Source organism: Carassius auratus, chromosome 27 (assembly GCF_003368295.1).
Source record: "Carassius auratus strain Wakin chromosome 27, ASM336829v1, whole genome shotgun sequence".
In the NCBI taxonomy this organism is placed as follows: domain Eukaryota; kingdom Metazoa; phylum Chordata; class Actinopteri; order Cypriniformes; family Cyprinidae; genus Carassius; species Carassius auratus.
In genome coordinates, this window is record NC_039269.1 from 18501724 (window position 1) to 18515809 (window position 14086).

General features: G+C 36.4%; 1 protein-coding gene across 23 annotated transcripts in view; it reads right to left on the reverse strand.

Moving 5' to 3' along the window:
- Positions 1 to 502: 502 nt before the first annotated feature.
- dlg1b (discs large MAGUK scaffold protein 1b) overlaps positions 503 to 14086 on the reverse strand; it is a 149273-nt gene continuing 135689 nt past the window's right edge. For 16 of the 23 annotated variants that reach the window (XM_026206357.1, XM_026206356.1, XM_026206365.1 and 13 more), the window contains 10 exons: positions 13567 to 13743; positions 13195 to 13261; positions 11492 to 11588; positions 9032 to 9073; positions 7122 to 7172; positions 6914 to 7015; positions 5885 to 6057; positions 4917 to 5026; positions 4554 to 4645; positions 503 to 2168 (listed from right to left, as the gene is read on the reverse strand). In XM_026206357.1, the coding sequence (XP_026062142.1) occupies positions 2062 to 2168; positions 4554 to 4645; positions 4917 to 5026; positions 5885 to 6057; positions 6914 to 7015; positions 7122 to 7172; positions 9032 to 9073; positions 11492 to 11588; positions 13195 to 13261; positions 13567 to 13743 (1018 nt within the window). In that variant the 3' untranslated portion in view covers positions 503 to 2061. Of the gene's footprint in view, positions 2169 to 4553; positions 4646 to 4916; positions 5027 to 5884; positions 6058 to 6913; positions 7016 to 7121; positions 7173 to 9031; positions 9074 to 11199; positions 11589 to 13194; positions 13262 to 13566; positions 13744 to 14086 lie in introns of those variants that run through there. The other 7 variants (XM_026206360.1, XM_026206362.1, XM_026206374.1 and 4 more) reach the window with 3 other exon arrangements.

Here is a 14086-nt window from a genome sequence, read left to right on the forward strand (position 1 = left end):
ATTACAGTTGGATCCAAGGTTGGAGAGCCCCAAATTAGTTTCATTAATTCACAAAATAAAATAGATAACATAAATCGAGCAAGTGTGTTGGAAAGTTCTGTTGTCATTTACTCACCCTCATGTCAATCTTAGCTTGTATTACTTACTCTTATTTGAGAGTAAATTAATTGTATGAATGTCGATAACCTAACAATTTTGGTGACCACTGACTTCTGTTATACAGCATTCAGGTCTCAAAAATATATTTAATGTTCCACAAATTAAATTAAATCATACAGGTTTGGAATGGCATGAAGATGAATAAAATAAATTTTATGTTTTTGAGTCGATTATTCTTTTAAGGTGCCATATGGCCTAACAAAGTAACAGCTGTGACAATCAACATGACAACTTTTCAGAAGTGCACCGATGTGTACAGCTAGACAGAATAATGTGTGCCAATCTCACACCTTACAAATATACTTAAGGCCTTGATCTGAAGGAAAACTCACACCAGCACTGTGCTGTATGAGAAAGATTTTGTTTTATTTTTCTTGAATTAGCCATTCTCTTGTTCGTTTTGATCAATGGAATGAAACAGATCAGTAGGTTATTTACATGTTTCTTTTTTCCAGTCCCAAAATGTCCCCGAAAAGCAGAGGTGGTGAGGTGGTAGAACAAGCAGTCTTCGTATACAAAACAATCATGTCATAGGAAGAGCAGGCGAGACCCCCTCTCCAACGGGTTTAGAAAAAAAGGAGTCTCTGTGGAGCTTCTAGCTGGATAACATCAGCTCTGCGCAAAAGCTTCGTCAGCCCTGTGAGACGGTTTGTGTCTGAGAGGGGGACGGATGGAACGTTCTTCTCCACACATGACGACTCTGATGTAGCGCTCTTAGAGCAGATGATGTTGAAATGGTGAGCAGAGGAGAGGAAGAGACAGAACTAGCTTCAAATAGCATATGAATCATCCGCTAGGCTGTTTTCTCCACATTCCCCTCACTGCCCTGCATCTTGTCAGTTGTTTCAGTTTAGGAAAATAAAGGGTGGTAACAGAAAAAGGGGAAAAAATATATTCATACTATATCATTTAAATCTCTTGCTCTAATATACATTTTACGATGTCAAGAAAATAACTCCCATCATAATAGTGTTTAAGTAAAGCTCAATACAGACTTTTATTATAACAAAATAGGCAGTTTATGGAGGGTTAAATATCTGTTAAGATCTCATTGTACAATAAATTTCTTCCACATATGCGGTGGCATTTTATTGCCTCTTAAAAATATCAGTTCCTTACAAATGGCAGACTTTCCTAAATGTAAATCAAAGTGTTGAAAACACATACTTTGTGTAAGACACTGATTGTAGACTCTTGGAACAGACATTCTAACAGTGGCGGCACACGTCTCACATCTGTGCAACGGGACATCATCTAAACACAATGGCTCCATAACGCAGACAATCAGAATGATAATCAGAACAAGAAGCATGCCAATACAACAGTCAAGGGAGAGGTAAAAAGAAAATCAACAACGTGTGGAACATACGGGACTATGATGGAAATGAACAATGAGAAAAAAGGACTGAAGAACACCTGGTCTTAGAAGCTACAACGTGCAAAGTTTTGCTTCTTTGTTTCTCATCATTGTAATGAATCCGATGCCTGAGACTTGAGCTCCATGTTACCATATCCAAAAAACAAGAGAGCGGGTAAAATGAAAAGAGACTTATCAGAAAATCCAGATCGCTGTCTTTGTCCTTACAAAGTAACCTCCCTTAAACATTAAGGAACTGTACCGTTTCCAAACCCCTGGTAAACATGCTGGTCTGGCATAGCTTTGCTTTCTGTAAGCGTGGAAGCAGTAAAGATCTGAGGAGGACAGATCATCTTCTCTTGAACTATAAGTAGGAGGTGAAGATATAGGACTGAACAGAGATTGAAGTATGCTGGATTAAGGAATTAATCTGTTGAGTGAATTCTGTCAGATGGAGCCCAGCTGAGATTACCAAAAAGAAAAAAAATACAGAATCAATAAATAAACCAGGCAGAGAAAGGGGGATGATAAACTCCTGAAGGCGTTCAAAGTTTCTCCTTGGACTGTACCCATATGTATGGCCCAGACTGTTCCTCAATTATCTGCTTTACTTGATCGTAGATCTCTTCCAAAGTGTCCCCCTGAACAATAGCTGTAATGCAGAGATGATCACAGTGAGGAGACAGCGATGATGAGAAGAAAATATCACACAACAGTCACAAAACCCAAGATTTGAGCTTCTAAATTATGGTTTACAAATACAAAATATGTTTAAATATGCATTGTTTATCTTCATGATCTTTCATTAAAAATTCAATTTGTCCAGGCATTTATACTCATGTTTGACAGTGCTATCAAATGATTATTTGCGATTAATCACATCCAAAATATAGGTTTTTGTTTACATAATATATATGTGTGTGTACTGTGTATATATATATATATATATATATATATATATATATATATATATATACACACACACACATACAGTATATACTTATAAATATACAGTATTGTTCAAAATAATAGCAGTACAATGTGACTAACCAGAATAATCAAGGTTTTTAGTATATTTTTTATTGCTACGTGGCAAACAAGTTACCAGTAGGTTCAGTAGATTGTCAGAAAACAAACAAGACCCAGCATTCATGATATGCACGCTCTTAAGGCTGTGCAATTGGGCAATTAGTTGAAAGGGGTGTGTTCAAAAAAATAGCAGTGTCTACCTTTGACTGTACAAACTCAAAACTATTTTGTACAAACATTTTTTTTTTCTGGGATTTAGCAATCCTGTGAATCACTAAACTAATATTTAGTTGTATGACCACAGTTTTTTAAAACTGCTTGACATCTGTGTGGCATGGAGTCAACCAACTTGTGGCACCTCTCAGCTGTTATTCCACTCCATGATTCTTTAACAACATTCCACAATTCATTCACATTTCTTGGTTTTGCTTCAGAAACAGCATTTTTGATATCACCCCACAAGTTCTCAATTGGATTAAGGTCTGGAGATTGGGCTGGCCACTCCATAACATTAATTTTGTTGGTTTGGAACCAAGACTTTGCCCGTTTACTAGTGTGTTTTGGGTCATTGTCTTGTTGAAACAACCATTTCAAGGGCATGTCCTCTTCAGCATAGGGCAACATGACCTCTTCAAGTATTTTAACATATGCAAACTGATCCATGATCCCTGGTATGCGATAAATAGGCCCAACACCATAGTAGGAGAAACATGCCCATATCATGATGCTTGCACCTCCATGCTTCACTGTCTTCACTGTGTACTGTGGCTTGAATTCAGAGTTTGGGGGTCGTCTCACAAACTGCCTGTGGCCCTTGGATCCAAAAAGAACAATTTTACTCTCATCAGTCCACAAAATGTTCCTCCATTTCTCTTTAGGCCAGTTGATGTGTTCTTTGGCAAATTGTAACCTCTTCTGCACATGCCTTTTTTTTAACAGAGGGACTTTGCGGGGGATTCTTGAAAATAGATTAGCTTCACACAGACGTCTTCTAACTGTCACAGTACTTACAGGTAACTCCAGACTGTCTTTGATCATCCTGGAGGTGATCATTGGCTGAGCCTTTGCCATTCTGGTTATTCTTCTATCCATTTTGATGGTTGTCTTCCGTTTTCTTCCACGTCTCTCTGGTTTTGCTCTCCATTTTAAGGCATTGGAGATCATTTTAGCTGAACAGCCTATCATTTTTTGCACCTCTTTATAGGTTTTCCCCTCTCTAATCAACTTTTTAATCAAAGTACGCTGTTCTTCTGAACAATGTCTTGAACGACCCATTTTTCTCAGCTTTCAAATGCTTGTTCAACAAGTGTTGGCTTCATCCTTAAATAGGGGCCACCTGATTCACACCTGTTTCTTCACAAAATTGATGATTGATGATATTTTTTTGAACACACCCCTTTCAACTAATTCAACTAATTGCCCAATTGCACAGCCTTAAGAGCGTGCATATCATGAATGCTGGGTCTCATTTGTTTTCTGAGAATCTACTGAACCTACTGGTAACTTGTTTGCCACGTAGCAATAAAAAAATATACGAAAAACCTTGATTATTCTGGTTAGTCACATTGTACTGCTATTATTTTGAACAATACTGTATATAAATACACACACATACAGTATATACTTATATATATATATATATATATATATATATATATATATATATATATATATATATATATATATATATATTTATAATATAAATTATATGCATGTAAATATATACAAGTAAATATTTTCTAAATATATACTGTATGTGTGTGTATTTATATATGCATAATACTATACACAGTACACACACAAATATATTATGTAAACAAAATCTTTTATTTTGGATGCGATTCATTGTTTGGCAGTGCTAGTATAAATATAAGGTAACACAAAGGTCAGATTCTCTTAGTCATCCATCACACTGAGTAAAACCAAAGAAATGGTTCTGGTGTACAACAAAATAGAACGTGGCTTTAAAAAAAATAGCTCATACAGTATATGAGAGCCACAAACAGACCTGTGAAGTGCTCCATGAACTCCTGTTCCAACTTCATGGCTCTGTCGTATGTCTTCCTGCCTTGTTCCTCTGTCAGTCTTTTATTCATCTCCCTGAAGAGAGACCAAACAGCATTACAGCATGCATTTTATATCAATGTGCTTGCAGGAGACAGAAAAAAACCTTTATGGATAAGTGATCCTTGCATACCAATCTATTTTGAGAAAAATCTAATTAACTGCACCCCAAAGAGTTTGACTGGGTACAGTTTCCAGAATATGACATAATGGGAAACATGGTACACTGGTCATTGAAAGCGTGACATTGTTTTTAATAGACAATGATCTTTGTAAATACTAGTTGGATTCCTTGTCTTTTACTTACATGATGTTCTCCATTGATTTTGGTTTGATGAAAATAGCGATGGGGTAAAGCACAGCAACTTGCAGTCTCTTTATGGCATTGCCTGATACATCTAGAATGCAATGTTTGCCCTGAGGAGAGCAAAGACAGTGTTTCTATACAATAAGCAATAAGGCTGCATGTTATGCATTACAGTCCTGTGTTGTCAGCAGTTGTATCGTGCCTATTTCTCCAGAAACAATACTAAGCTCTGTTCCTTAATAACACCTTATGTAAACATTGGGTAATGGCATTCAAATCTTTTCCTTGTACATGTAATCTTTGTAGAATTAGGGCCTTATCATGCACCCAGGCGCAATGTGGCACAAGGCATGGCGCAAGTGTTTTGGCTAGTTTCAGCCTGACGCATTTCTAATTTTGTTTAAATAGCAAATGCATTTGCACCCATGGGCATGCTGATCTAAAAAAAGAGGTGTGTTCAGGCGCATTGTTGGCACGTTGTTATTTTGATGAACTGAAAATAGACTGCGCCATAGACTAACTCAAACCTGGTCTAAAGTCTGGCACAATATTTGTTCTTTGTTATTTAAAGAGCACGTTAGTAATATGTGCCTATAGGCGGGTGCACAACACATGTATACTTTGTTTATTACACACAAAGGGACGTGCAGCAGCACACAAACATTTTTCAAAATGAAAAACTATATTCCACAATGTAAATAGCAAAACTGGCATGGTGCGAGCACAACTGGCTTTTAAAGGGGGTGGTTTATTGCACGTTATGCCCAAAAACACCCATTTCTCATTAAGAGAATAGGGACGACTCGTTTAGACCATGTGCACATACAAGCCGACCGTTTTCCCATCATTAAACTAGCAAAAGTGGATTCAGACAAGCTTTGAGTGCACCCGTGCCATGAGCTTTAGACCATGCACTTAAATGGTTAAAATAGGGCCCTTAGTGTTGTTAATAAAACACTGGATCTCACCTTTTCTGCCACCTCTCTGACAGACTGCACACTGGTTCCATACAGGTGACCGTTGTACTGGCCTGCCTCGATGAACTTGTGCTCCTGTATGTCTTTCTCCATCTGCTCTCTAGAAACAACAAAGTGGTAGTCTCTCCCGTCCACCTCATAATCTCGCTTCGGCCTTGTTGTATCTGAGACAGAGAGCAGCATATGTTACAGGTTATGCTGCCATGGTTACAGCAGAATTAACAAATGTAGTTTACAGTGGTTTGACGATTTGTAGTTTTAAATGCAAGTATATATGCATTAAATCCTGATAGCGGCTGCATTTATTCTGCCCTATGACTTTTCCAGGTTTCTAGATAAGGATTAGGACAAGGATTTTTGAAAATATTTTTTACAATCTATACCTGATTTCATTTTTTTGAGATCGTCATAACTCGAAAAATTAATTTGTGGATTTTTTTTGTTCTTATTTTGAATCTTTTTAAGTGGTATGGTTGCTTTGGTCACCTGGTTAAGAACCACCGTCTTTTTTGTAAGCTATTAGTACATGGGACTTCTTCTCTTGTCTACTATCAAAATGCTTACAAACCTATTTGTTTGAATATAATATTCAGAAATATTTGAAAATGTGAATTTTTTTAAAATAAAGAGAACATGGGGTTTTTCTGTATTCTTAATGCACATTTTATTTAAACCTCACCATTAATTGTCTGAGACTATTACATTTTGAAGGGCACAGTACCAACTTACTTTTAATTAAATAACAGTTATTCACAGTTTAATAACCTCGCTAAACTAAGTAGTCAGATTCATTGTGGATCCCTATCAAACAGACCCCTGCAAATAATAATTTACATCACTTACAGAAATAATTAATCAATTCAAATGTCAGAATAGAGATATTCAACCATGTCAATGCAGTCTTAAATGCCTTTTATACGACATGCTTGCAAACGACACTGTCATTTTCACCAAGGTAACTGTACTAATGTGTCCCTCATCAGGTTATCTAATCAGTTCATACAGTGTACAGATACTTACGAGGAACACAGGAACCAAATTTGTCAGGGAACTCCGAAATCAGGTCATCGTTTACTCTGTCTTTCATCGGACCCAAGATAATCACTGGTCGTGAGTAGTTCACTGTTGAAAGACCATTCAAGAAATCAAATACATTCACCCTGATGTGACTTATTAGCTGAAATCTTATGGGTAATGTTGCTGATACAGACAATCATTAGCATTTTACCTTCCTGCTGACAGACTGGCTCATAAGACAGCACATATTCCTCTTGACCACCTTATATATGAACACACACACACACACAAAGTTAAGCTTTAACAATTCATCATTTTATGTTATCACACCCAGTCAAGCATATTGAGACTCTGAAATCGATGCAATGCTTTCTGCTCATGCATTATTATTAAATGTGAGATCCACTTGTGGCCACTAGAGGACCTGTAAGCCACACATATGATTAGTGAATAGCAATGGAGTTCTCTGTCACGGTTGGTATGAGACTGTCATAATGATTAAAGTGGAGCTCTTTCTGTGGATCTCAGTAGGCCTGATTGCCTAAGGCTGACTGCCCACATGTGCACTATGAGTTAGAGGCAGATACGTGCAGTAAATTAATGAACACTGTTCTTCAAAGTTAGGGGCAGAATTCCTAAGGGCCTGTGACATGCTAGTGCTGTTTACTACATCAAAGTGTAGCATATTGCATACTTAAAATACCAAATATTAAGCATTTATTCCAAAGAAATAGAATTAACTTGCTGTTTTGTTAGTTGTTCACATGTATGAGAGATCATACACAAACTATTTCTCCTGCACAAATGTGTATCATGGAGCTACATTGCAATATAGCTATAGAATTTCCAATGATTGTTGCGTAATTCAAATGTATTTCTTAAAGCATATTTATATAAAAATAAATAGCTGCAGAATAAAATGTATTTATTTAATTTAATATTACCATTCATCAGTTTGGGGTCATTAAGTCTCATGCTCACTATCGCTGCATTTATTTGATCAAAAATACAGTAAAAATTATAATATTGTGAATTATTATTACAATGTAGAAAGTGTTTTTATATTTTAACATTTAATTTATTCCTCTGAATGTAAAACTGCATTTTCAGAAGCCACATGATCCCTCAGAAATCATTACTGATTTGATGCTGAAGCAATATTTGTTATTAGCAAAGTTAAAAGATGTTGATGTTTTTGTGTGTGTGTGGGGGGGGGGGACCATGATAATATATATTGTTTTTTTTACAGGATTCCTTGATTAATAGCAAGTTCAAAAGAAAAGCATTTATTTTCAAATAGTTGAAATCATTTGTATCATCATAAATGTCTTCACTGTCACTTTTGACATTTTTATTTTGATGAATTTTGTTTCTTTTTTAATATGTTTTGTTTCATTTAACGTGTCCTCAAGCATTCTTATTGTAAAAAATCTAACCGACCCCAATCTTTTGAACAGTGATTTAACAGCCCAGTAAAAATAAAAATAAAAATGTACCATACATTTTTTATTGTTTATGTCCGCATTCATATCGTTTTCAAATGTTACTGGACATAGTGGACAAAACGTATAGAATAGTGACACAAAACTACTGTACCATGCAGTAGCTGGTAATGCCCTGCACTAATGCACAGTCTGTACTGCTGATCACAGCGGTGTGTAATATCTGACTCCCGTGAGACAGTATATATCTTTAGAGTGGCTTTGATATAGCACCACTGTGACTCTGACTGTCACTGACAGAGCGAGGGCAAGGGCTGGGAAGTGATGGGGGGATGTACTGTTGCTATGGAGACTGAGCCAGGGGCTGGCAGAGGGCTCACTGATTGATTTTGCTATTGTATCTGTGTGGCTTCTGGAACATTACCCAGCCTGTCTCACTGCAGTGCTGCTCAGTTGAGGGGCAGGCATTCAGCAATGTAAACACTTGATAAATCCACAATAGCATTACTCTGTAATTTATTAACATTACTAATTTATTTATTATGTTGCATTATAAAATGGATCTCCCATACATGTTAATGCATAGCAGAGAGGATAGGAGAGAGAATAATTGTTAAATATGTAAAAGAAAAGCAGACGAGAAAGACGGATGAACGGCACAATGGAAGGAAGAACTTACGGTAACTACTCTCACTATCACTGGCATTAGAGGTGACATGCTCTGAAATCATAACAGAGGGGGAATGGATGATGAAAACCAAGAATAGGAGCACATGATGATGCACGAGGTTACTTCAAATAAGCCAGAAAAAACAGTCCTAAATCTCACCATAGTGGAGAAATAGTCACACCACTAAGGGACACAGTCCACCTTCTAAGATGAGTTTTGTGGCTTTTAGTCCACATCTGGTAGTTTTGAGGTCATATGCTACTGTATTCTTATTAGCTGACAAAGTTACCTAGCACAGGTCATAATAAAATAAATAATAATAATAATAATTCCAAATAATTTCATTAATATGTTTTCATTCTGCTTTCTAAAGTCACCATTTTTTTCTACTATCAGTCATTGATTCATAAATCTCTTAAGGTTGAATATCTGAAAGTACTTCAGTAAAATGATAATGAAATAGAACCTAAATATTTCAGCAAGCGTGCCCTATTTTATTTTTTGTATCCTTCAATGCATTAAGAGGTCTGTGGTAATGTTTAAAAATAACTTAACTGGCAGATTTACGGATTTAGAAAGTTAAAGGGATAGTCCAAAAATCTATGCAACCACAATTTTCAAGCTTCAAAAAGTTCATAAAGACACCATAAATTACTCCATATGAATTTGAATTCAATTGATTTTCTTAGAGACAGAATTGCTTCATATGATGAAAAAATAATTTATATATATATATATATATATATATATATATATATATATATATATATATATATATATATATATAGGTTTAGTTATTATTTTTGGTTCAAAGATGATAATCTTAACATGAGGGTAATGTAAGTTATATAATTTTCATTTCTGGATGAACTAACCCAAACTTAAGTCTTTATCTTCCATCAAAAATGACTCATCTTGCATATACAGATGCATTCAAAGTTTTGTTCAATGAAATTCAATCACACATTAAAGGGATAGTTAACCCAAAAATGAAAATTCTGTCATTAATTACTCACCCTCATGTCGCTCCAAAACTGTAAGACCTTTTTCATCTTCAGAACCAAATTAAGATATTTTTGATGCACTCTGACCCTCCCCTAGACAATAAGGATCCTTACACGATTAAGGCCTAGAAAGATAGCAAGGAGATTGCTAAAATAATCCATGTGACATCAGTGGTTCAACTGTAATTTTACGAAGCTACGAGAATACTTTTTTTTGGGCAAAGAAAACTAAAATAGTCACTTTTACAATTTGCGTTTTCCTCGCGTCACCCTATAGCGCCATTTTGGAAAGCATCAGATATGTAAACAATGTATCTGCATACATATGTTGTTTACGATGTTATACTCTCCCAAATGGTGCTATAGGGTGACAGAAGGAGACGAATTGTTGAATAAAGTCTCTATTTTTGATTTCATTTGCACATGTTGCTTTGTAAAAGTATAGTTTAACCACTGATGTCACCTAGATTTATTTTAACGATGTCCGATGTCTGATTTTAACTTGATCGTGTTAGGATCTTTGCGGTCTATGGGAGGGTCAGAAAGCTCTAATAATTCATTAAAAATATTTTCATTTGTGCTCCGAAGATGAACAAAAGTCTTACAGGTGTGAAACAATATGAGGGTGAGTAATTAAGTAATTAATACAACCTCCAACCAGAAACAGCAAATCACAGTTTGTTTTCAGCCATGCTTAAGTTTTATTTCCTTTCCCAAACCTAATTTAGTTACAAAGTATTTGGAATTAATTCTGAAGGTGTCTTTGCCTGTTTAAGTGTGGTTTTATGGAGTTAACCAAAAACTACTGGATGATGGTCACTGTCCATCCAAAACATGTCAACTAGTAAACAGTAAACTGTAAACTAGATAATAATTTGACTATCTAAAGTATGATTGCAAATAATTATATAAAAAAAAAACAATCAAGAGAATAGAAAATATGCAGATGCTGAATAAGAGATTCCATACATTTCAGCACAGTGAAACAGTGGAGAAAAGAAAAAGAAAAAAACAACAAAGTTTGACCTCCACCATCAACAGCAGAAACAGAAAACTCTTTGTCTGGTACTGTATGAATTATGAGAGCAAGGAATTAAATATGTGAGAAGAAGACAGATAGCATGGAGGTCTGGTCCAGAGGTGACCGAGTGGGCATCTACATGGTGAACTTACTCTGGCCTTTGGATAACATGTCATCTGGGTTGTCCTGTGGATCGGTCAGGAAGGGAGCAACAAGAGAGACAACAACCACAAGAGTACAAGGGTTACTGAGACACTCTAAGGCCTGGTCCAGCCACTGAACACAGCAGGCACCAAGCTGTCTCTGTCCACTGGTGTTGCATTATCTAAAGTAGGCTCTGATGTCTGCTGCGTCCAGTGGAGCAGTGCCCACCTCTGTCCTTATGACCTGCTGCTTCCCTATTCTTGCCCAGCATTGAACTGGAGTGCTGATTTCTGTACTTACGGTCCACATCGCTTGTTTCCTGCTCACTCGCCTCCTTGTTCTTGTAGAAAAGGAACTTGCGGGAAAACAGATTCTTTTTACGCTTGTCATTGAGGGACTGTTGAGGAAGAGAAGGAAAGGGAAGGCAAAAGAAAAGAAGAGAAGGGGAAGAGGGCTGTCTAATGTCCATATGGAAAAAATAAAAGATGATTGTTCTGCTCTCGACTTTGTGGTCCTCTGAGGGTTTAATCAAATCCCACTGATAAAATTTATACGAGTTAACTCAATTAATGGAGGATGTCACAAAGTCAGAATTGTACATGAAATGCATGAAGAACTGAAGTGGACAAATAAATGGATTTGAGTCATAGACTCAAAAAACAGCCAAGCAGCAGGAGATCTCAAACACAAGAGAAGCAGACGGACAGATTTGCATGCAGAGGGTAAGAAACACTGTGAGTGTGCCAGAAGCATGTGGAGGCCTAAAACTGCATTGGTTGTGGCTGCTTTTCTTATCAGTAGCAACATGCAACAAAACAAAAAAAAGCAAGTTGGCCTGATTTCCTTTTCTTTCGTTCAAGGGCAGGTGAATATAGTATGAAATCCTTTGCTGTAGAAACAGCTTGTATGTAAAATGATTTAAGCATAACTGTATGGCTTTTTACTTCTGCAGAATTTCTTTCTGATGCAGCACCAGGACTACAGGTGCATTTTCACTCTTATGCAGTGATCAGTTATAAAACTGGCTGGTTTACACTGCAGCACTATGGATTATTGGAGAGCATTGCAAGGTAGGCAAAAAGAGGAAGGTCTGAAGATGAAGGACAGGAGAGGAAGAGGGGTGGCATACAGAAGGACGAGCAGTCCGACATCAATGGCAAGCGTATTTGTCCTTCGTTTTCCTGTCATGCATGTTTTCTCGGGCTGTTAGATAATCTGGTGTTTTGACTTCTATGCCTCATAAATGAGTTATAGATGTATTACAGTACTGTTATATGTGTTTTTTGGGCCTGCAACACTTATAGCTACGCATGCTGTTAATTTAGACTGGACCATTCATATGGCAGACTGATTAGTATAAGAATATTAAATTCTACTGAATGCACTGAGCATTATTAATTGTGAGTTAATATCAAATGGTCAAACTTTCACAGAGGTAGGAACATTAGCAAATACTAACTTGTAAAGCAATTTGAAATGCATTTCATTGTCATTCTAGATACATAGTATAAGCAACATACTAAATTAACTTGGTTCCAATCCCTAGTGAGTTGCCAAATTCTTAAGCATTTAAAACATCATACTCCTGAGGAAAAGGTTGTTTCAAGAAGGAAGCATGCTGCTTTCTAGGATGCCTAATTTTGGCCAAAATCTAAGGGAGCATGCCAATAAAATTAATCAGATGGTTGAGGTCAGTAAGATTTTTTTATTTATTGAAAGAAATGGCCGTCTTTTTTATTGATGATGCATTAAATTATAATTTATAATGTTACTAAATATTTCTTAAAAACCAAATTTACTTGTGAATATATGTGCGTGCACAACACTGGGGCTGTCAATGCAAAGTGTTGCAAATCATTTACTTACGATGCTCCAATTCAGTCAAGATGTGGTCTTAAAAAACATATACTGTAGCTAGTAGACAGCAAAGCAACTCACTTGGTTTTGGAACAGAGTATTGTTCAAATCATTGTAGGTATGCATGTATAAAAAGATTGACTCACCCCTTTTTCTCGCGACTTGGGGTTGAACTTAACTGTCTTTAACCTTGCTCTCTCCTTCTTCTCCACTCTTGAGAGAAAACATAAGGACCACGTATTACCTTAGCTGTTCTTCACTATTAATCAGTTACACTGCATTTAATGCTCCTTCATCTGAACATTTCTAAGATAAGCACTTAATGCTACTCAGCTAAATGAGAACGATGACAAACTCAGGTCTGGTCAAAGAATTCTGGAGTGGTGCTGGGGGTCTTATTTATACTATTTAATACAAACACAAGTCAGCATGGACAGCATCCAAGTAAACCTACCAGCCTAAATTAACCTGCAAACAATGATAATAATTTTTGTAATTTAATATCCTCTATCTCTCACCTTCTCTTGCTGGGGATAACACCCATTTCCTCCACCTCTCCTTGAGGAGTGACCTGCCGTGCCTGCCACCACTCATCATCTGAAGCATTCACCACGTGCAGTATGTCCCCAAATTTGAAGTTCAGGCCTTGGCTGGGCAGCCCAGAATCCTTAGTTTTATCATAATCAAACAGTGCCCTGCAGAAAACAGTCAAAGTAAGACCAAAGGAAAAATAAACTTGCTCCTTTAGCTGAGAGCATACGGTAATATTGGTCTGACCAGAAGCTTCGAAAATTGCTAAAACATTTTGATAGATGTGTGTAAACTGCAAATATAAGATATTTTATTGCCAAATATGAAATTTAGTAAAAAAAAAAGTTGGCAAGTAATAGAAATATTGATCGTCTTTTCTTTAATACAGTGACTTATATCCATGTGAAAGAGTTTCTTGAATATAATTTTTTTTTTTTAAAGTAAAAATTTAGGACTTGATTTCATCCATCAGGAATCAATTGGACAGTTGAATTGTTGTTGTTAGCT